Source organism: Microcaecilia unicolor, chromosome 1, assembly GCF_901765095.1.
Source record: "Microcaecilia unicolor chromosome 1, aMicUni1.1, whole genome shotgun sequence".
Taxonomy (NCBI): Eukaryota; Metazoa; Chordata; class Amphibia; order Gymnophiona; family Siphonopidae; genus Microcaecilia; species Microcaecilia unicolor.
In genome coordinates, this window is record NC_044031.1 from 136301749 (window position 1) to 136326780 (window position 25032).

Genomic DNA, 25032 nt, shown 5'->3' on the forward strand with positions numbered 1-25032 from the left:
AGCTGTCATAGAGCCTGGTATGTACTGTCACTTTCATATCTCGAGGGGGGGAGGGGTCAGTGACCACTGGGGAATTAAGGGGGGGGGTCATGCCTTTATCTCTCCAGTGGTCATCTGGTTAGTTTGGGTACCTTTTTGACACTTAGTACTTATTGAAACAGGTCTAGTCAAAAACGTCCTATTTCTGCCAAGGATGTTTTTACAATGTTCCATTATTGCAGAAAAACGTCCAAATTGTAAGCCTGCCCAAAACACACCCCCTTGAGATTTAGACAAACCGCATAGAAAAGGTCTTAAAAATGAGTTTGAAAAATATTGATTTGGATGTTTTTACGGAAAAAAAAAGTCCATCTGCCACTTTGTACTGATTTTTGGACATTTTTATGTTTGGAAAATGAGCCCCGTAGAACTGTATCTGTTTCTCCATATCTATTTAATTATATATATGCAGAAACACAGTATAAGATTTCCTGGCCTAAAACTCCATTAAACTGTAGTACTTTAAAAATGGTAATGCATCTTTTTTTCATGTGCAAATGTATCCTAGATGGTGCCAAATATTCACAGTCACCAAGGGCACCCTGCCCTACTGTGAGGCATGAAGGGAAAATAAAACAAGGCCTTATAGAACTAAGGTAAGCAACTCATAAAAGTTGTACTATAAAAATAGCTCCATCTTTCTATATAGAGCTCTATATAGAAAGGGTATACAATATGGATTAGACCCAAATGCCAAGGTGTTCTTTCTGAACGTTGTGTGTTATTGCAGGGATCCCAAAAGGAGAAGTTTCAATAGGGGAAAAGCTGAAAAAGACAGAGAGAAGGAAGTTGACAGGTTCTACCATGGCAGCAGGTATGAGGGACTGAAATAAAACATGGTTGCCCTTCACTGATCATTATATTTTCTGCAAACAGAGTAGAAATAGAAATCCCTATCATATATCAAACAGTACAAAAGTAGCCCTTCATTTTATTAGCTGAAAGATTTATATTTTGTGTGTATCTGTCTATCTAATATGGGCCCAAAAGTTTAAAAAAAGCTGAGGTCCTAAATTTATACTCCTAAGTTTGGCTCCTAAATTTGTGCCCTATTTTCAGCCAAAAATAGGAGCCTACATTTTGAGCTGAAAATCCATCATAATTTAGGAGTTTAAAAGGTATGAGACCGCCTGGACAGTAAGCAGCTGCAGGCTGAATTAACCTCAGATATTCAGTTCTGGTGTGTGTCCAGCTTCTGGCATTGAATATCCAGGTTAACGCATCTACCTGGAAGTTAACATGGCATTGGCTAATATTCAGACCACTGCCCAGTTAACTCAGCAGATAAAGTTAGGGCTGCCTATTTGCTATCCAAACTTTATCTACTTACTAGAGACTAAATATTGTCGCAAATGGCTAAGAAGTGGCTCTACCCAAATTACACCCTTTGAACACCCTTCCTAGCCAGTTAGGGGATGGATGGTTAGCAGAAATACTCAGTGGTACTACCCAGTTAAGAGCCACTGAATATTGGTGGCTGGCCAGTTCAACAGAGGTTACTGGGCAGAAACCTCTTCTGACCAGTTACACCCCTTTGAGTATTGACTCCTGTGCTTATAAATTTAGGCCTATTTATGAGCCTAGTACTGACAGTTACCCCTGGATTTTATATAGCCCAACTGAAATTGCATGCACAAATGTGGTCATATTCTGGATTTGCGCACTCAGTTTCATTACTTAAAGAGCCAATCAGTGCCGACAATTGTCACTTAAGCAATTATTGCCATTAATTGGTGTTAATTAGAATTTACACACACAACTTGCTAAGTGTATTCTGTAAAGTGGTGCACGTAAATTCTAATGTGATCTGCCAAAAAGGGAGCGTGGCCATGAGCGTGGGATGGGCGGGCCATAGGCATTGCTTGCACAGTTATAGAATACACCTGCTCCATGCCTGACTTAGGATCCTACTACTACTACTTATCATTTCTTAAGTGCTGCTAGACGTATGCAGCGCTGTACACTTTAACATGAAGAGACAGTCCCTGCTCGACAGAGCTTACAATCTAATTATGACAGGCAAACAGGACAAACACAAGATAAAGGAATATTAAAGTGAGGATGATAAAATAAGGGTTCTGAACAAGTGAATAAGGGTTAGGAGTTAAAAGCAGCATCAAAAAGGTGGGCTTTTAGCTTAGATTTGAAGACGGCCAGAGATGGAGCTTGACGTACCGGCTCAGGAAGTCTATTTCAGGCATATGGTGCAGCAAGATAAAAGGAACGGAGTCTGGAGTTAGCAGTGGAGGAGAAGGGTGCAGATAAGAGAGATTTACCCAGTGAACGGAGTTCCCGGGGAGGAATGTAGGGAGAGATGAGAGTGGAGAGATACTGAGGAGCTGCAGAGTGAATGCACTTATAGGTCAATAAGAGGAGTTTGAACTGTATGCGGAAACAGATAGGAAGCCAGTGAAGTGACTTGAGGAGAGGGCTAATATGAGCTTAACGACACTGGCGAAATATTAGTCGTGCAGCAGAATTTTGAACAGATTGAAGAGCAGAGAGATGGCTAAGTGGGAGACCTGTGAGAAGCAAGTTGCAATAGTCTAAGCAAGAGGTGATAAGAGTGTGGATGAGGGTTCTGATAGTGTGCACAGAAAGGAAAGGGTGAATTTTGGTGATATTATACAGAAAGAAATGACAGGTTTTAGCTGTCTGTTGAATATATGCAGAGAAGGAGAGGGAGGAGTCAAAGATGACCCCAAGGTTATGAGCTGATGAGACAGGAAGGATGAAAGTGTTATCCACAGAAATAGAGAATGGGGGAGGAGGAGAGGTTGGTTTAGGGAGAAAGATAAGAAGCTCAGTCTTGGTCATGTTTAGTTTCAGATGGCGCTGAGACATCCAGGCAGCAACGTCAGACAGGCAGGCTGATACTTTGGCCTGGATTTCGACTGAGATTTCTGGTGTGGAGAGGTAGATCTGGGAGTCATCAGCGTAAAGATGATACTGAAAACCATGGGATGAGATCAGAGTACCAAGGGAAGAAGTATAGATGGAGAAAAGAAGAGGTCCCAGGACAGATCCCTGAGGTACACCAACTGATAGTGGGATAGAAGTAGAGGAGGATCCACTAGCGTATACACTAAAGGTATGCTGGGAGAGATAAGAAGAAAACCAGGAAAGAACAGAGCCCTGAAATCCAAGTGAGGACAGCATATCAAGGAGTAGGCTGTGATCAACAGTGTCAAAAGCAGCAGATAGATCGAGAAGGATGAGGATAGAATAGAGACCTTTGGATCTGGCCAGGAACAGATCATTGGAGACTTTAGCCAGCGCTGTTTCAGTTGAATGAAGGGGGCGAAAGCTAGATTGAAGTGGATCAAGAATAGCTTGAGATGAAAGAAAGTCAAGGCAATGGCGGTGAACAGCACATTCAAGTATCTTGGATAGGAAAGGGAGGAGGGAGATGGGGCGATAGTTGGAAGGACAGGTAGGATCCGGTATTTACATCAAGTTTTCCTTGGTGTAAATGGACGCGCCACGAATTAGGCACAGGCATGGCTGCTAGGCATATTCTCTAAACCCGCTAGGCTTATTCTATAAACTGTACCTAAATCTAGGCACGGATTACAGAATATGCCTAGGTGGAAATATTTTCGACGCCATATATAGCATCTAGTCCTTAGCTTCTAACTTTTTTCCCTGTCCTCTGTTTTAAATCCACTTCTCTTGCTGTCCACTTTCTGTGCACATAATTAGGGGTTCAGTGTTGAGTGTAAATATAGGAATTTATACCTAGTGATTATATATATCTATAATCTATCTAGATTTAAAAAAAAAAAAAAAAAAAATATATATATATATTGATATAGATCCTTCTTGACTAAGCAACCAAAATACAATTAGGTCAATATTCAAAATGATTTATGCAATTCATTTCAGATAGATGGTTACATAGATTATAGATACATTTATATCTGTGTACATATATATATATACACACATGCATATATACAAGAGCCAAATTCTATAAGTAGCGCCTAAAATTCGGCACTGAAAATTTAGCGTGCTTAGCGTGATTCTGATTCCGATGAATGGACAACAACTACTGACTCACCCCAATTTCTACAAGAATGGGATAATAGATGCAGAACAGTCCTAGACAAGATAGCACCACTCCAAATTAGAACCTCATATAGGAAAAACTCAATCCCGTGGTTCAACGAAGAACTAAAAACACAGGTTAGAAGGCTAGAAAGAGCTTGGAGCAAAAAAAAAAGACGAACACACACTCAAAGAATGGAAACAGTTGCAAAGAAAATACAAAATCAGACAAACCAAAAGAACACATTAAAGAACTATAATAGGACCAAATTATAAGGATACGCATAAACTCTTTTCACTTGTAAATAATCTCCTAAACACCACACAGGTCACTTCGAATAGCATAGAAACCCCATCGGCAACCAATCTAGTGAACTATTTCAAGGAAAAAATTATAAAGCTCCGACGCATGATACCAAGCAATACCACTGAGTACACAAGCATCCTTGAATGCTTAGACCCGAAACCAGGAGAATATCCAGCCGATCGATCATGGACCAACTTTGACTTGATTTCAGTAGACGAACACACACACACTGGATCAGAAAATATGCCAAATCTCAATGCAAACTTGACATCTGCCCTACTAGCCTACTAAAAGCCGCCCCCAAACAATTCACAAAAGACTTTACAAACCATGTAAATTATAGACTCCTAAACGGTCTCTTCCCTACGGATAAAGGAAATATCCTTCTCACTCCACTGCCAAAAGATGCCAAGAAAAGCACAATGGACCTAACCAACTACCGACCAGTTGCTTCGATCCCGCTCATAACAAAACTGATGGAAGGCATAGTGACGCAACAATTCACGGATTACCTAACCAAACACTCAATCCTACATGAGTCTCAATCAGGATTTAGATCATATCATAGTACTGAAACTGTATTAGTGTCTGCAATGAATTCATTCAAAAAAACAATTGCAACCGGCAAGAACATACTCGTACTACAATTCGACATGTCTAGTGCTTTCGACATGGTAGATCATGGAATATTACTACATCTGCTAGAATAGTTTGGAATCGGAGGCCCAGTCCTCAAATGGTTCAAAGGATTCCTCACCACCAGATCCTACCAAGTAACAATGAATAATGACAGATCACCACCTTGGACTCCGGAATGTGGAGTTCCTCAGGGATCCCCCCTTTCGCCTACTATTTTCAACCTTATGATGATACCATTAGCCAAACTTCTAACCAACCAGAACTTTAACCCCTACATATACGTGGATGATGTCACGATCCACATCCCGTTTAAAAGTAACTTAAACGAAATAACCAACGAGATCAACCAGAGCCTCCAAATCATGCACTCTTGGGCGGATTCATTCCAGTTAAAACTGAACGCAGAAAAAACTCAATGACTAGTTCTCACCTCCCAACACAACACAATCAACTACCCTACCATAACCACACCATATTGCACACTCCCTATTTCAGATAATCTGAAAATTCTTGGAGTCACTATTGATCGACACCTCACACTCGACACCCACGTGAAGAATACAACGAAAAAAATGTTCTACTGGATGTGGAAACTTAAGAGAATAAAACCTTTTTTCCCAAGAAACATCTTCCGTACCCTAGTACAGTCATTAGTAATAAGTCATCTGGAGGGGCATAATCGAACGCAAACGCCCATGTGTAAAAACGTCCATCTCCGGAGACGGCTCCGCGAAGAGGCGGAGCAAACCGTAAAATCGAAATGAGATGGCCGTCCATCTTCGGTTTCGATTATATGGTTCGGCCCGCTGAAATCCCATCATTTGTGTCGACTGTAGAGACAGACGACACAAATGGTGAGATCGCTGGACCTAGAGATGGCTGTCCGCGGTTTTCAGCGATAATCGAAACCGCTGCCGGCCATCTCAAAAACGGACCTAATCCAAGCCATTTGGTCGTGGGAGGGGCCAGCATTCGTAGTGCACTGGTCCCCCTGAGATGCCGCTATGCCAGCCTCAAATATCATACCTAGCTCCATGACAGCAGTATGCAGGTCCCTGGAGCAATTTTAGTTTAGTTAGTGCTGTGCGGGACCCATGCAGAGAGCAAAAATCGGAAGAAAAAAAAAACATGCAAGTGCAGTCAGGGACGTCCAAAAGAAAAACATGCAAGTGCAGTCAGGGACGTCCAAATTAAAACAATAGTAATAGGGGGATTCGAACCAGAGCAATTTTAGTTTAGTTGGTGCTGCGCGGGACCCATGCAGAGCAAAAATCGGAAGAAAAAAAAACATGCAAGTGCAGTCAGGGACGTCCAAATTAAAACAATAGTTATAGTGGGATTTGAACCAAAAACCTTCTAATTACAAGACCTGTGCTCTAACCACTGCACCACTTATTCAGCTGCCTAGACCTCCTTCCCTTTCCATTAAGTCCCTCCATGTTTCTGTCAGCCAATCACAGCATACTGCTGTCATGGAGCTAGGTATGGTATTTGAGGCTGACATAGAGGCTGGAAAAAATATTTAAACAGTTTGTTTTTTTAGGGTGGAAGGGGGTTAGTGACCACTGGGGGAGACAGGGGAGATCATCCCCAATTCCCTCCGGTGGCCAAAATATGGATGTCCAACTCTGATTTCAGAAGGAGAAAGGATGTCTATGTCTAAAAAAGATGGACGTCCATATTTAGACTTGGAACTTTATATGTAAAGGTTACAGAAAGGTGTTCCAATAGAGCAGCTCTCCACTGGAGGGAGTAAGAGAAGTCACAGTATGTATTTTACTGTCCCTGGAGAGCTCACAATCCAAATAAAAAAACAAAATTGTAAAGAGTTGCAGTGGGATTTGAACCAGTGTCGTCCTATCTGCCCTAGTTCTCAGCCAGTTTTTCTGGCCATTAGGCTACTCCTTCACGTAAAGGACTATTTTGTAATATAAATGTTCCTATGCTGTCACAAAGACTTCCATGTCCCTTGTTTTGCCCTATTCATATACATTTCAGTTTGCAAAATGGATATTCATGCTGGACACAGCTAGCATTTGATGTTCATTTCTCATGTATTTAGAACAGGTGTATGTCGGCAGATCCTGTTCTAAAATCCATTAGAAATGGATTCTGAGTTGGACACCTTTCTAAAATCTGCCTTATATATCATGCACTCAGTATTTAAAAACGTATATACCTCAGGCTCCTACCCCTTGAACACCTTCTAGAGACCTAATCCAGAGGAAGTGCAGGCTTGTTTACCAACCTCCTGATTTGGCTTCCACATTGTTTTGGTAGAACGCAGGTTCAAAGCAATGCTGGGCAATGCTGTAAGCCTGTGTCCTCCCAGTCTCTAGCATACATTGACTGCAATGCTGTATTTATTTATTTAGGGCCCCTTTTACAAAGGCTCGCTAGCATTTTTAGCTCGCACTAAAAATAAGTGTGCGCTAAATGTTAGAGACACCCATATATTCCTGTGGGCGTCTCTAGCATTTGGTGCTTGCTAATCATTTACGCACGCTAAAAACACTAGCATACCTTTGTAAAAGACCCCCTTAGTTAGTTTGTTAAAAAAAACTTTATTCCACTTAATCTGAAGTTCTTAGTGGATCACAAATAAACACAGGTAAAAGCATCTTATATTAATTAACATACAAACGATATATTAACAGACATTCTAACTTAATATAGCAAAACATATCCTAAAAGGGAGTTAAGACATTTCATTACCCCCTCTAAATGCCTGCAAAAAAAGTAAAGTTTTAAGTTCTTTTTTAAAGTCTCTCAAGTCCACAAATGCTGTCAGGACATTGTTGGACACTAGGCCAGGGGGCTGTTCAGCCTGAAACTCTTCCTGGCTTGTCCTAGGAAGTTATTTGAGTGTTGGGAGAAGTTTAGTTTTTTCATGAAGATAGGTATGAGAGAGGTAGCAAAGGCACTTGTAGTTTGTGAATTTCAGGCAGGCAGAATTGGAGGGAAACAGCCAAAAAGCATTATTTTTTTAAATACCAGAGGGTGACTGGTTGATCTTGAGAGGAGGGGCTAGGGCATAGGCTATCTTCTGTTTTGAGTTTTTTAAAGGGAAGGGAATCAGGATGGGGATATTGAAGAATTCAGTGCTGAACATGTTTGCATTGATGTTTTTTAATGTCAGAAGACAGGGCAGCGAGCCAACATTAGGCCTGCTAGTACACTACCAAGTTCAGTAGTTGGTGTAGAAAATTGGCTCTAGCTGCCTACCTTTACCCCTTAACCCAGTCTCACTGTGGGTCTACCCTGAATTTGGCTTGCAAAATTTAACTTCCCAGACATTGTCAGCTTTGAAAAGCTTTGACTTAGTAAGCTAAATTTGAGCCATCTATCCCCGTGCGTAATACTGAAAATGTACACTTGCTGGCTAACTTTCTCTTCCCACCCTTAACCCAACCTAGAATTTCAGCAATAAGGTTTAGCAACCTAGTGACATAAGACAGCAGAATGTTGCTGCTCAGCCCTAGCAAATTTTCAAAGGCATTGATCTAGCCAACTAAATCCTGACTTAGTTAACTCGATGGCTTAGAAAATGTATCTCTAAGGGGGATCTTTTACTAAAGCTTAGCTTGAGTTACCTGCAGCAGGGCCCGTTTTATTCCTATGGGCCCTGCTGCAGATAACTCGAGCTAAGCTTTAGTAAAAGACCCCATAAGTGAATTGTTCACATGGTCCAAATTGCTTAACTGAACAGAAATTAGAACTTCATCCACATTACATTTTTTTTAAAATCACCAAACAAGTTCATAACGGCAGGTTCCAGGCAGAAATGCCTAAGCTTTGAAGGTGAGTAAAACTTCCTTGAGCTGACACAGCCTGTCATTCGCTTTGGTTGAACAGGACCTCCAGAGAAACTCTAGGAAGCTCAGGAAGTAACCTGTCCCAAAGTGAGCACTCTTCCTCCCTGCCGGCTTGTCTGCCCTTCACATGGTTTGGAGACAGCATCAGGGGATCCACCTCCTCCAGCAACGTACCTTCACCTGCCAGCTCCACGGAGCCCTCCTCAGAGAACCTCAGCCCAGCCAGAAAGGGGGCCAAGGTAGAAACGCAAAGAGAAGGGCAGATGACATTTCCATTCCTTACTGTGGCTTAGGATTTTAATGTCTAGCGCCTGTAATTTTACTGCTAACTAATGTGCTCATGATGTATTTGAATAAATACATTTGTAGATGTGTATTTTTACTTGAAAAAGCTCAAGTAACAGTTTTTACATGTGTATAATTCAGCTACCGATGGTGTAAGACTTGTCTCTGACTTTTCAACTTTGTTTGCTGTATTGCTGTTGACCCAGTAAGACAGACATGATGTGCTCTACCAAAACCAACATGTGATTCACTGAATTATATATTAAAAGACACTGTATAGCATTTGAAAATGTACTTCAAGTATATTTAAAAAACAATGTTTTCTTTGTCAGTTGTGTTAGCATATAAACACATTTGAAGTAATTTTTAAAAATATATCAAAATTAGGTGTTCATTTGGTAAAACCTTTAGACGTGTGCCACTTTTTTTTTTAATCTTTTGCATGGAAATTGTCAGCATGCCACTATAAGCCATAACTGTACAGTTTAGTGCAATGTGCTTAACTCTGTCATGTTTCTAATCCATCTTCATCTGTGTGCTGTTTCTCTCTGACAGAGCATCTTTTCATGGCCACCAGCATTCCCCTTTTCATATCGTTTGGTATAGTATTTAGTTTCTGTTTTTTCTTCAAATGCTGAATTATGATGCATGATTGTATCCGTCTGATCCATGGCATTACTTCTGATAAAAGTAATTGATCACAAATCTGATTCCTTATGCCGCAGTCAGTTGTGCAGATTACTGGTTATTTTTGTTCCTGGACTTGATACAGGGAAGGGAGAAAAAGACCGCAGGGGATACACCAAGCTTAAATTCCCCATCGGGCCATATTGCATCACTCACATGCAATTGAAATCCTTATCCCTTAAAAATAAATTTGATTAGCATTCAGATTTTGTTTTCCTGCAAAGCAATCCCCCCTCCTCGCCATCTGTCAATTGCAGAAGTAATAAGGTGTACAAATAAGCAGTAATTGCAACTGATTTGCAACCCTGTATGTGATTTGCACGGTAAAATTTGGGGAATTTCAAAATAAATCCTTCTGCATTCTAGCAAGTGGAAAATGACGGTGCGTTAGCCATCTTGTTCTGGTGGATAAAGCAGGACTGCTTTGGTGTTGCTACTACGTGTGCAGATGCTGGCATAAAAATATATTTCTCCTTTACCCTCTGGATTAAACTTTAAATTATTAGTAATTACAGCAGCAGTTCTGGTACAGAATGTGCCGATATAAATTGTAAACCTGCCTGTTCCCTCTCCCCCACCCTGCATTGTTCTACTAGGCATCCGCGCTCTGTATAAGGTTGGTGCATTGTATAGAAAATTTCACATTTAATTATGATCAAAAGTGAGCATTCTTTATTATGCCACACCATCTACTTTTTTAATTTTAAATTTGTGTTCCTTAAGGGGCTTTTTAGCTACTGCTGTGTTCAGATCTGTCAAGGTGGCGCTGAAAATCAGTGCAGTGGTGTCCAGTCATCCATAATGACAGGTTAACAGACACAAGGGACTTTCACAATGTTTCCAATCATTCTGAAGAATATGAGAACTTGAATGCAAAATTAGTGCATCAAGGTTCTGGGTAAATGAATGGAAGGGAAGCTCTCACCTGTGTAGCCTCATGCTTGGTCTGTCCCAGTGGTGCCATAGGATCTTCGACTAGCATTTGTCTCTCTTTCCTTTATGGGTACTGGCCAGTATTCAGTGCAGACTCCCACATATATAAGTGTGCTTTTTTTGCAGTCCTATATACCTATGCGGGCATCATCACTGAATATTGTTGGTACTCGCATACCTGCCAGCAACTCTCCAACTCCACCCTGGATGGCCTATTTTCTGACTGGCTTTCACATGGCTGGTTAATGTCATTATTCAGAGGCACTGCCCATTTAAGTGCCATTAAATATTGGCATCTGGCCTACTCAGCGTGGTTTAAGAAAGCAGCAGCCTTTCCTGCCTGCTTAAAACAAGCTGAATATTGACCCCAGTATTTATTTATTTACAACAATTTGAGATACCACAAATTACTGCAATGCAGTTCACAATAATAAAGCTTAAAAGAAACCTTTCTAGCAGGCTATAACATTAGCCAGCTCTTTAGAAAGAACAAACACTCTTCAGTTTAAGCATTGTAATATAAGATAGTAAGAAAGTTAATGTGGGCAGAAAAAAGATCAATTTGGCACAGTTAGAGGGGCATAATGGAACAGAAACGCCTATCTCCATGGGCGTTTATCTCCGAGAACGGGTCCGTGAAGGGGCGGGGCGGATCGTATTTTTTAAAAGAAAAAGACGCCCATGTTTTATTCGTCAAGGTGTGAGCTGGGCGTTTTTGCTTTTCAGCGATAATGGAAAATGAAATCGCCCAGCTCAAAAACGAATAAATCCAAGGCATTTGTTCGTGGGAGGGGCCAGGATTCATAGTGCACTGGTCCCCCTCACATGGCAGGACACCAACCGGGCACCCTAGGGGGCACTTTTACAAAAACCAAATAAAAGGTAAAAGAGCTCCCAGGTGCATAGCACCCTTCCCTTGGGTGTTGAGCCCCCCAAATCCCCCTCAAAACCCACTGCCCACAAGTCTACATCATTACTATAGCCCTAAGAGGTGAAGGGGGGCACCTACATGTGGGTACAGTGGGTTTGGGGGGGTTGGACGACTAGTAGCATTAAGCAGCACAATTGTAACAGGTAGGGGGGGGGATGGGCCTGGGTCCACCTGCCTGACGTCCACTGCACCCCCTAACAACTGCTCCAGGGACCTGCATACTGCTGCTTGGGAGGAGGGTATGACATTTGAGGGTGAAAGTAAAAAGTTGTAAAACATCACTTGTTGTGGTGGGAGGGGGTTAGTGACCACTGGGGGAGTCAGGGGAGGTCATCCCCGACTCCCTCTGGGGGTCATCTGGTCATTTAGGGCACTTTTGGGGGCCTTATTCGTCAAAAAACAGGGTCCAGGAAAAGTGTCCTAAATTCTAGCTCAAAACTGTTCCATTATCGGCGAAGGGCGCCCATCTCTGTTCGCCCGATAACCACGCCCCAGTTCCGCCTTCGACACGCCTTCGATACGCCCCCGTCAACTTTGTCCGCATCCGCGACGGAGTGCAGTTGAAAGCGTCCAACGTTCGGCTTTCGATTATACCGCTTTATTTGTTTTTGTGAGAAGAACGCCCATCTCCCGATTTAGGTCGGAACTTGGGCGTTATTCTCGTTCGATTATAAGCAGGTTAGTGTGCCCAGTTATGTTTCTTTCCCTTTCGGTAGATGAACATATGTGTTCCCATACTCAGCCTAACAATAGTTCCCCCACTCCTATGCAGTTTACCTTAACTTTCAAACCCCTCTGCTAGCATGCCAAGAATCTGTCCTCTGCTTCCCCTGGTAAAGCCATTAAAACACTTTCTTTTCCTGTATAATTCTTACAAGACCAATATTGCATTCAGTTCCCAGGTCCCATTCAGTTTTTAAATAAGCCTTATAGTTAACAAAACTAGTGAAGCCATCGTCCAAAACGTGCTCCATCCCCTTTCTCATTGATGTTTATGTTTTAACAATAATCATTCCATACAAGTCACACCAGTGCATTATTAGAAGCCTGATGTAGACTTGAACTCTTTTTGGGTCATAACTATCACTGCATTGCAAATGCTTTCTTGGACATCTGTAAGGATTGAAGAACTGCTTTATGTATACATGACCCTCTAACGCTTTCCTCTTGACTAAATATCATGCCTTGTTATGTAACTAGGTTACACATCTCCTATTCCTTCACATTTTGCAAGTACAGGTTCTCTGTATTTATCATTTTAGTTTCCACCACCCATTCAAGAAAGACATTCCAAGCACCCACCATTCTTTTCATGGAAAAATATTTTTCTGATGTTCCCGAGTCTACCCGCATATCGTGGTTCCCTAGTTTTACGACTTTTGACCATTGGAAAAAGGTCCACTTCTTGTGCATTATTAATAATTTTCAGATATTTAAGTCTCTGTCATATACTCCCATCTCTCCTCACCTACATGCATTTCAGTTCTTAAGTCTTCTGTCATATTTCTGCTTTTGCAGGCCATGCTCTACTTTGGTTACTTTTCTCTTGACATCCTCTGGCCTACCTATATACTTCCAGAGGTCCAGCCTCCAGAACAGAACATAAGATTACATAAAACATGGAAAATGAAAGAAGATTAAAAAAAACCTATATGGCCTCTCCAGTCTGCCCAGCACTATAGTTCCTTCCTCTCCCTTAGAGATCCTCTGTGCTTATCCTATGTTTCCTTGAAGTCAGAGTCGTCATCTCCACCACCTCCACAAGGAAGCCTTTTTCATACATCCACCACTCTTTCCATAACAAAGTATATCCTTAGATTACTTGTGAGGCTATCCCCTTTCTCTTTCATCCTATACCCTCTCATTCCAGTGCTTCCTTTCAAATGAAAGACTTGCCTCCTGAGAACATTAAAAAGTCATGAGATAGGAGGCAATGTTCTCTTGTGGATTAGGAATTGATTTTGGACAGAAAACAGAGGGTAAGTTAAATGGCCATTTTTCACTGTGGAGGCGGGTGAATAGTGGAGTCCCGCAAGGATCTTTACTGGGACTGCTGCTATTTAACATATTTATAAATGGTCTGGAAATTGGAATGACAAGTGAGGTGATTACATTTGCAGGTGACACAATTGCAGGAAGACCTTAGGAAATTGGAAGACTGGGCATCCAAATGGCAGATGAAATTTAATGTGGACAACTGCAAAGTGATGCACATTACTACTACTTCTTATCATTTTTATAGCTCTACTAGACATATGCAGCGCTGTACACTTGAACATGAAGAGACATCCCTGCTCAACAAAGCTTACAATCTAATCAGGAAAGACAAACAGGACAAATAAGGGATAAGGGAAATACTAAGGTGGGAATGATAAAACAGACATGGGTACTGAACAAGTGAATAGGGGATAGGAGTTAAAAGTAGTTTCCTGATGCCAGGGTCCACCTTAGGAGTCAGCACCCAAGAAAAAGATCTAGGTGTCATTGTAGACAGTACGCTGAAATCTTCTGTTCAATGTGTGGTGGCAGCCAAAAAAGCAAGCAAGATGCTAGAAATTATTAGGAATGGGATGGAAAATAAGACCAAGAATATTATAATGCTTCTGTATCGCATCCTTGAGTGTTGCATTCAATTCTGGTCGCCTTATCTCAATAAAGATATAGCAGAATTAGAAAAGGTTCAAAGAAGAGTGACCAAAACAATAAGGTTAGGGCTCTTCATCTTAGAAAAGAGACGGCTGAGGGGGGATATGATTGAGGTCTAAAAACTCCTGAGTGATGTAGAACAGGTAAATAAACAAGGGGACACTCCATGAGGGTACATGAAAATACTTTTAAACAAATATATTTTTTCAATGAATGAATAGTTAAGTTCTGGAACTCATTGCTGGAGGATGTGGCAATAGCAGTTAGTATATCTGGGTTTAAAAAAGGTTTGGACAAGTTCGTGGAGGAAACGTCCATAGTCTGTTATTGAGACAGATATGGGGGAAGCCACTGCTTGCCCTGGGATCAGTAGCATGGAATATTGCTATGGTCCATCTAGCCCAGTATCCTGCTTCCAACAATAGCCAATCCAGGTTACAAGTACCTGGCAAGATCCCAAAACAGTACAATATATTTTATGCTACTTATTCTAGAAATAAGCAGTGGATTTTCTCCAAGTCCATTTTAATAATGGTCTGTGGACTTTTCCTTTAGGAAGCCATCCAAACCTTTTTTAACCCCTGCTAAACTAACTGCTTTTATTACATTCTCTGGCAACGAATTCCAGAGTTTAATTACATGTTGAGTGAAGAAATACTTTCTCCGATTTGTTTTAAATTTACTACTTTCTAGTTTCATTGCGTGCCCCTAGTCCTAGTATTTTTGTAAAGAGTAAACAAGTGATTCACATCCACCCATTCCACTCCACTCATTATTTTATAGACCTCTATCCTATCTTCCCTCAGCTGTCTTTTCTCCAAGCTGAAGAGCCCTAGCTGCTTTAGCCTTTCTCATAGAGAAGTCATCCCATCCCATTTATCATTTTCATTCCCCTTCTCTGTACCTTTCTAATTCCACTGTATCTTTTTTGAGATGCGGTGACCAGAATTGAACACAGTATTTGAGATGCAGTCGCACCATGGAGTGATACAAAGGTATTATAACGTCCTCATTTTTGTTTTCCATTCCTTTCCTAATAATACCTAACATTCTATTTGCTTTCTTAGCCGCCGCCACACACTGAGCAGAGGGTTTCAACGAATCATCAATGATGACGCCTAGATCCCTTTCCTGGTTGGTTACTTCTAATGTGGAACGTAACTATAATTCAGATTCATCTTTCCCACATGCATCACTTTGCACTTGCTCACATTAAACATCATCTGCCATTTAGATGCCCAGTCTCATAAGGTCCTCTTGTAATTTTTCACAATCCTCTTGTGATTTAACAACTTTGAAAAACTTTGTATTGTCAGCAAATTTAATTATCTCACTAGTTGCTCCCATCTCTAGATCATTTATAAATATGCTTCACCCCCCTATACTGTACCACTCCGTTGGGTTTTTTGCACACTAACAGGGATGTCTATCCTATTGCAGATTTTAGTATAACCTACAAAGAGGCAAGGCTAACAAGATGAATAGTTAAGCTCTGGAACTCTGCCGGAGGATGTGGTAACAGCAGTTATATTGAGACAAATAGGGAGAGGCAGCTGCTTGCCTCAGGATTGGCAGCACGGGATATTGCTAATAATTGGGTTTTTTCCAGGTACTTGTGACTGGCTTGACCACTATTTGGAAATGGGATGCTGGGCAAGATGGACCATTGGTCTGACCCAGTATGGCTATTCTTATGTTCTTGTGACAGCCCTTCAACAGTATTGCTTATAAAACTGTTAAAAAGAACCAGAACAAGAACTGATCCTTGTGGCATACTGGTAGTAATGTCCCTTTTCTTAGAGTGAAATCCATTTACCACTACTTGTTGCTGCTTACCACTCAACCAGTTTTTAATCTCACCAGTCACTTTAGGGCGTATACCAAGGGCACACCGTTTATTTGTAAATTGTGTATGCAGACCTGTGTACACCACTTCTAGAGCTCTCCCTCAGTCCAACCGTCTGGTCATCCAATCGTAGAAGTTAATCAGATTTGTCTGACACAATTTACCTCTAGTAAAACTATGCTGGCTTGGTGAGATCTCACCAACAACTGTTGAGAGGATATTATCATCTCAATTTTTCTGTTAATTATGCCTATGCTACGCACACCAGAAAAATATGTATGACTGTGGAAGTAGAGCTATCAATCCCAGAGAGCAATGAAAGACAGCTGCCATTAGTGTACTGACTTCTGACATAACTCCACGTTAACATACACATTTTTCCTTTCTCCTTTAACACAAACTGTGTGTCTTATACCCCACCATAGGATGATCAGAAACACCCGCTGTTCTGTGGGAGTTGTGCTGACTCACTTAGCCAACATGAATAATAATTAGCTACTTCCAGGAGCTTGTTGATGCTTTTAACCTTCTGCTACATATTTCTTGGCTCTTATAGCAACAATTTAACCCTTTCAGGTGCAGGCATCTGTGTGGTTGTATCATGTTATAGAGATGTTGAAATGTCTAAGATAGGGCCTCTCTGCTCCCTAAAAATGATTTTGGTGGGGAAGAGGTAGATAATGCTATTTCAGTCCCCATGTGGAAATATATTGAAACTTGGCTGACCTTTGATGAGCCATGGCCAGACACAGACGAGCAGCTTGGCTCCGAATACTTAAAAAAACTGAAACCTTGAGGATAGGGAACAATGTTCCTGATACCCTTTTGTCCTTCAGGTGGAATCCAAGTGGCCTGGGTGTGAGGCGGGATGCTCCCCTTAATTTGTTTGTTTGTTACATTTGTACCTCGCGCTCTCCCACTCATGGCAGGCTCATGGCAGGTTGCTTTGATAACAGTGCCCTCCGCAAATCAAGAACGTTAATAAATGTTGGGCCTTTTTACGGACTTTAATTCTTTAGAAAATGTGATGTATGCTCTGGTGGTATTACAACTCAATTATTCTAATGGCCTTTGTGTTGATCCCCTGAGAGACTCACTTGCAGCCTAGGAGTGATCCCAGGCATCTGGCTAGCGTTGTACTAAGGCAAACAAGACATGCTGTGGCCTTCCCTCTATTGCAGTCTCTTCACTGGCTTCCAGTTTGTTTTTGTGCTTTGACTGTCAGTATGATGGGAGGTACTTATCAGAAAGATGAACAGAGCAGGTATTTTCCAAAGTGTCTATTAAGACCAAGTTAGGGTTTCTTACTGCGTATGCCATGCTTTAGGGGGCTCATATAAAAGTTAGGGCATTCTCCATAGTTTATTGTATGTATCACATCAGTTTGATGTACTGCTTCTTGATTGAGCCTAAAGTGTTTCTCATGAACTGTAGCGCACTAGTCAGAAGTAGAAACAAAACTCTAGCTCTTCAACCTGCAGCACTTACCATGATGACCTGTACATAATAGGATGCCTATGTGAGAAGTCAGAGGAATAGCCTAATCGTTAGTAGAGTGGGTTAAGAACCTGGGGAACTGGGTTCATTTCCCATTGCAGCTCCTTGTGACCCTGGGCAAGGCATTTAACCCTGCATTGTCCCAGATACAAAACTTAGATTATGAGTCAACTAGGGACAAAGAAATTACCTGCATATAATACAGGTAAACCACAAAAAGATGATATATCTGACCCTTATTTTAATCCAGTTTTGTAGAGGCTACCAGTAAATATCACAAATATTTCCATATCACTTAAAAAAAATTATTTAGTGAATGTAGAGAAGTATCTTTTAAAGTTCTGGGGTAATCATATATGAGGCAAAGGCTAGCTCCCAATATATAGAGATTTCCTTTTTTGCTCACCAAACTTAAAATCGTCTACCCAGAAAGTACATAAGTACATCACTAAATACATCACTGAATATATCACTTTTAAAAAAACAATTTTTACAACAATAAATGCAAAAAGCTTTATCATATCAGCAGTTATCTGATCATGTCAGCTGCTTGTAATATATTTCAGAACCAAATATAATATTTGAAGAATATCGTTTATAGTATTTCTTCCTTTTGGACATTTTGTGAGTAAATGATATAAATTGCACCTAAAAAATCAGAGCCATTCGCTTAGTGCGATTCTATAAACCTTGCCTAAAGTTAGGCACGGTTTATAGAATATGCTTAAGTCTCTAGTGCCATGACTAAATTTAGACGAAGCCTTTTACCCCAACTAAAACCTGGTGTAAATGCCCATGCCTAAGTTACGTGTGAATCAGCCATATTCTATAACAGTGTGTATATTTTTCAGGAATGCCCATGACAGGCTCATGCCCCTCCCATGGCCACACCCCCTTTCCAGATCCACGCATTAGAATTTACGTATACCACTTTATAGATTATGCTTAACAAGTTGTGTGTATAAATTCTAATTAGTACCAATTAGTGCTGATAATTGCTTGGCCGGCGCTGATTGACTTGTTAAGCAATTAAGTTGTGTGCACAAATCAGAATATGCTCAGATTTGTGTGCACAACTTAGGTCACACTACATAGAATCTGAGGGTTGGTGTGTATTTTATAAAGGCAACATAGGCACCTGTGTACCTTTAAAAATAGTTCTCAGATCCAGCCTCCATAATGCGCAAAAGGCCGACACACACATTTCTACATGCTGCGAAGACGGTGTAACTGTATGCGTGTATTCTACATGTGTTCACATGAGTTTTATGAAATGCACACATATGTCACAATTCCACCTCCACTCCACCCACATGCAGATTGTATAAAGTAGGCAAACACTTTCCATGTGCATACTTCATACATTCGTATACGAGCCCTTGTCTGTGGGTGAAAACACCTCTGTAAAATTACCTCAATAAAAACAATGCTGTAATTATGAGATATTTTCAAGTCAGATAAGTCAATGTGTATATTCCCTGAACTGGCAGCTTGAGAAAATAACTCAGCTTTCAGATTTTTGTGAAATGACCAGTCTCCTTTTGTAAATTAATCGTTAAGGAATTCCACGATAAGGTAATAAAATAATTTCCATTGGAAATTGGATCTGATTTAAATTCTTTTGGTCTTAAGAAGAAACTTAACACTTGGGCATTTTCTTACCGATTGACTTGTGGTTTTCCCCTTTTCTCTTGGCTTGATATATTAAGTTCAGCTTGTTTGGTCTCTGTTTCTCAGCTTGTTTGGTCTCTGGGGTGTGGTCTGACTTTGACTGGTGCTATATTTTCCCAGAACATTGTTTGAATTTGTTGTTCATTTTTCTACATATTGTTCACAGCCTTGGACAATCCTATCTGTGGGGCTGGGAATTTAATATATGCAAATGTTTAAATAAATAAAGGAAGTATTCCATGCGACAGGAGACCTATGTAAGAGTTCACTATGAAGTGGTTCTGCTGTACATTGAATAGTTTCTGACCCTAATGTTTCAAATATCCCTTTGAAGCACCGTTTTCACTGACTGGCTGCTAATGACCTATCTCAGCTAAGCATTTTGAGTTGAAAGAAAGGAACCTAACATGGTAATGAGCTGCACTGTTGAACCCTAAACACTCAGGAGACTCTTGCAGCTGATGATGGCCTATAGTCACTTTCCCAGACAATCAAATACAGACCATTAGTGGTATATAAAACCAGTAACTGTGAAAACAAGTAAATAAAATGCATGAAGTTATGGTGTTTTTTCCACTGTATTATTATTTTAAAAAATAGCAAATAGGTCCTCAGGAGAAGACATTTCTGTGGCACCAATAGGAAAAAGTAAAGAGTCTAGTCGTCAATGAGAATTTCCGATTCTGCAGTTGGCCGCCAATTAGCCAGGCATGCCCCTCTTACGCTTAAATTGTCATTTTATTATTCATCTACCTTTTAGATATTTTAGTAAAGGTCATGAAGTAGCACTTCAGCATAACCTCTTCTGGAGTTTGATATGTTAAAATGCCCCTTGTGTGTAAGTAATGCTTTGTCAGAGTGCAGCAAATCCATGGGAGTTGTCCCTTTGTGAAAAGTGGCCTACCCATATGTTCCAGGCAGCACCCCAATACCCTATTCACCTTCTATCCCTTTCTTGACTTGCATCCGTTGAGTGGAGGAGTAGCCTTATAGTTAAGGCAGTGGGCTAAGGACCAAGGAAGAGTGGTTCAAATCCCACTACAACTCTTTGTAATCTTGGGCAAGCCACTCAACCCTCTGTTACTTCCTATACAAACTTAAGACAGTAACTACCAGATTGGGAATGGCTCCTGGCTGATTAAATAGCGTTTAAGTGCCTAACCACAGATATTCAGTGAGATATAACCAGTTATCTCCTGCTGAATATCTTGGTTAATGGCTAGCCAGTTAGACACGGATACCGCTTAAATAGCAGGCCTACCTTTGATTGCTAAAAAGTTAACCAGTTAGGCTGAATATCAGCATAGCCGGTTAACTTTATAGCAGCCAAAATAAACCCAGATATTCAGTGCTGGTCGCCGGAAACAGCCTGGCATTGAATATCCATGTTTAACGCCAGCGGCGGACAGCAAACACGTTGCCCACCGCCGGCTGAATATTGGGCCCTAAGCCTTTAATGGACTGGAAGTCTTCTGTACTTTAATATAACTTGCCTTGAGCTACAACTGAAAAAGGAAGCAAGTAAATTCAAAATCTCTTCCCTTCTAGGTGGAGCCCAGGAAGGGGGCCTCTAAGTGTGTACTGCTCCCAACAGTAGGAGGTGCTAAAATATAGCATTCTGAACCCTCCGATGACTATTTCAGTATAACTTGGCTTTTTCAGTTCTGCTACGTTGGGGAGCCATTTAAAGGATCTTACTTGTAGAACCTAACAGCAGTCCATTTTATGGTAACTCGGTTTCTGTTTGTAGAATTTCACATTCAGTGATGACTTCAGCCCCAGCAGTACAAGCTCAGCAGATCTGAGTGGACTAGCAGCAGAATCCAAAATGCCTGGCCGTTCTCATTCTTTAGTGCTGTCATCGGATGAGGTAGGTGCTAACTCTCTTAACTGCAGAAGCACTTTCACTATGAGGCATATTTTCAAAGCACTTTGGGAGGCTAAGTTCCATAGGTTTCTATGGAACTTTGGGAGGCTAAGTGCTTTGAAAATATGCCTCTTTACGTGTTATCCCTTTTACATATGTAGAAATAAAAGTGAGCAAGCAAGTTGTAGGGGATAAGTAACCTAATTCATCTGCAGCTAGCTTTTCAGAGTATTCCTTCCTTTAGATTTATTAACCTGATGAAGAAAGGATAAATCTTGATAGCCACAGAGGGCCTGATTTCTAAAGCAAGACATGAGGTGAATATATAGCTTGCTTGTATATGTATTTTTTAAAAGTTTATAGAGATCACTTTATTAAACCTAAAGACGTTGTAGGGTTGTTTAACTTGTTAAATGGTCAGATATTAGCCATAATAATCGGTTGGCTTAGGGGAGGGGCAAAGGGGGAGCCAGTACTTTCTTGTTTAGTAGCAGCATTCAGCTGCTAGATGGATAAATTAACTGTTTTCTTTAGACATAGTCACCACTTGTATATATATTCAGCAACACTACTTAAATGGATGGTGCTACTGGACATATGTATGGAGGAGAGTGGCTGTAACCACAATAGGTCTGTTCCAGTTAGAAATAAAATAAAAGTTTATTTACAAATCCAAAATGAACACAATACACCTATGGTGCATATATCAGGCAAGCCGATGCTCGGTGATAAAATTTTATTGTATTTTTACCTGGACTGAGTATCGGCTTGCCTACTATATGCACAGTAGGTGTTGGATTTGCAAATACACTTTTATTGTATTTCTACCTGGAACCAGGGCTGCCAAAGCCCGGCCTCCAAGGGGGGGGGGGGGGGGGGGGCTGGCGCTGGCAAGCTGCTTCTGGGTCTGTCTCTCTCCTGCTCCTGCATGCCGACCAGGACCCAGACAATAGCATTAACGCGATAACCCAAGTGACCCGGGATATTGTGCTAATGCAATTATCTGGGTCCCGGCACACAGGAGCAGGAGGAGTCAGACAGAGAAGATAAGGGAGTGGGTGGCCCGAATGGGGGGAGGGGGCGGCGCGAGTGTGTGTGTGTAGGGGGGGGGGCCCGACTGTCTCTTAACAGCCCTGCCTGGAACAGATTTATTGTGGTCACGTCTACTTTCCCCCTTTTTTTGTTTACCTCTTTTGGCTCTTTGGAAGTGTTTGGTTTTCTGCTTTTTCTTTGGACTGAATATGTATACCATTAAACACCATGGTCAGGGCATCACTTTATATACCATGATTGCCCAGGGGTATATCAGGCCCAGTTAATTCAGCAGAAAGGTATCACCTTCTGCTCAGTGTGTTGCTGCGGCTAGGAAAGCTAATAGAATGTTGGGTATTATTAGGAAAGGTATGGAAAACAGGTGTGAGGATGTTATAATGCCGTTGTATCGCTCCATGGTGCGATTGCACCTTGAGTATTGTGTTCAATTCTGGTCGCCGCATCTCAAGAAAGATATAGTAGAATTGGAAAAGGTGCAGTGAAGGGCGACTAAAATGATAGCGGGGATGGGGCAACTTCCCTATGAAGAAAGACTAAGGAGGCTAGGGCTTTTCAGTTTGGAGAAGAGATGGCTGAGGGGAGAGGTGATAGAGGCATATAAACTAATGAGTGGAGTGGAACAGGTGGATGTGAAGCGTCTGTTCACGCTTTCCAAAAATACTAGGACTAGGGGGCATGCGATGAAACTACAGTGTAGTAAATTTAAAACAAATCAGAGAAAGGTTTTCTTCACCTAACGCATAATTAAACTCTGGAATTCATTTCCGGAGAAAGTGGTGAAGGCGGTTAGCTTGGCAGAGTTTAAAAAGGGGTTAGACGGTTTCCTAAAGGACAAGTCCATAAACCACTACTAAATGGATTTGGGAAAGATCCACAATTCCAGGAATAACATGTATAGAATGTTTGCAAGTTTGGGAAGCTTGCCAGGTGCCCTTGGCCTGGATTGGCCGCTGTCGTGGACAGGATTCTGGGCTCGATGGACCCTTGGTCTTTTCCCAGTGTGGCATTACTTATGTACTTATGTACCTGTAATTTATGTGATGGCTTCTATTTCTGCATTCACCATCAAAATACATGTATGGTTGATTGGTTGATGGAACAAAAATATTTCCAGTCAGTCACAGGCTAGATCCTCATATATTTTTCACTGGGGGAGGATTTAAAGTGGGGTCTGGGTTTGAGGGACCGGAAGCTTAGAGTCTAGACAGACTGCTTCTCCCCAAGATGATTAACAGTTGCAAATAGATGGTATCCTAGGCAGCATCCGCCCAGATATGTGTCCCAGTAATTCTCTTAGCATAAGAAACAGTGTTTACTTATAAGAGTGAAAAGCAGTAAGGAGAATAAAATGAGACTAGGAGTACATGAACCATCAGCAACCAAACCAGCTACTGTCCTTGAACACTTAACCTTCCCTTTCCAAAGTTCAGTTAAAAACAGCCATTCCGGGGTCCTTTTACTAAGCTGCAGTAACCATGAACACGTGCTTACCATGGGCACATTCAGGGGTCCTGCACTAAGATCTGAGTTAACACATGCACACCATGCGCTAAGAATTTTTATTTTTACCACGGAGAGGGTGTGTCTGGGAGCAGAGAGTGAACGTTGTGTGGTAATTAGTTAGCGCATCTACATTGTTGTACGCTAACTGATTACAAAATAGTTGTTAGTAAGGGCTCACAAATTAATCTTTTGTAATAGCCATGTGCAAATATCAACATTATTATAAGGCCATTAATACAAAAATTTGAATATTGGCCATTTTACTGCTGTACTAAAAATGGCCTTAGCATACAGGAACTACTCATTTAAGAGCACGGTAAGACTACTTTTTAGCTCTATTTTGTAAAAAGGACCCCTCAGAATGTGTACCAGGTGGAACTAGTTGGGGTTGAGAGTAACAGGGCCTACTTGTTAAGGGGTCCTTTTACGAAGCTGCAGCAAAAGGGGGGCTGCGCTGGCGTCGGCGCATGTCTTTGATGTTCACCAAGACCCCCTTTTACTGCAGCAGGTAAAAGGCAGGTTTTTTTTTTTAAAAGAAATGGACATTTGGCCAGCGTGCCCATTTTGGGTGGGAGCACTTACCGCCACCCATTAAAGTACACACTGGCACTACAAAAATAAAAATAGTGTGGAAGCATCATTACTTGTGTATACAAGGAAATGTGGAAGAGGATTTGCATATTTGGGGTATATTTTTGAAGTGTTTCAATGGAGTTCATGTTTGACCATCCCCTGCAGTCACTTCTTGGAACTTAGAATTATTCTCTGATGCTTCTGGAGGGTGGGGGTTCGGGTTGTACTTTCAAGGGGCATGGTGTGTGGAGGCATGGCCAGATTCTGGCGGCAGCGAGGTTGGTGCAAGAATATAGCCCCCATGGAGCCATTCTTGGTTTTAGTGCCAGTAGTTGTGTGTGGGGATCAGTTGGCTCACCAGGCTGTCATTTGGCATTCTGACAATAGGGCAGTGGTGACAGCTATAAACCGAAAATCAGCTTTGTGCCCGCTGATGGCAGAAGTTTTGCGAGTCTTAGTACTGTGTTGTTTGCAGTTTAATATTACATTGTCTGGTTAACATATTCCTGGTGTTCAAAATGAAATCTCTGATGCTATTTCTCATTTTCATTGGCCATGACTTTGTGCTTTGGTATCAGGAGTGGATGGGCAACCTATGCCAGTGCCTTTGCTGCTGTGGAACATCATTCTAGAGACTTAGTTTGTCTGTTGCGGCCTGGAAGCTGTACAGTGGGCGTTGGAAGTGTTTTCAGA

At 41.4% G+C, this 25032-nt stretch overlaps 1 protein-coding gene across 1 annotated transcript in view; it reads left to right on the forward strand.

Annotated features, from left to right (window-relative positions):
- PPP1R9A (protein phosphatase 1 regulatory subunit 9A) overlaps nucleotides 1–25032 on the forward strand; it is a 364256-nt gene that overhangs the window by 316632 nt on the left and 22592 nt on the right. Inside the window, exons 16-20 of the mRNA XM_030200679.1 lie at nucleotides 548–635; nucleotides 770–853; nucleotides 8888–9086; nucleotides 9688–9732; nucleotides 21094–21213. Of these exons, the coding sequence (XP_030056539.1) occupies nucleotides 548–635; nucleotides 770–853; nucleotides 8888–9086; nucleotides 9688–9732; nucleotides 21094–21213 (536 nt within the window). The remainder of the gene's footprint in view (nucleotides 1–547; nucleotides 636–769; nucleotides 854–8887; nucleotides 9087–9687; nucleotides 9733–21093; nucleotides 21214–25032) is intronic.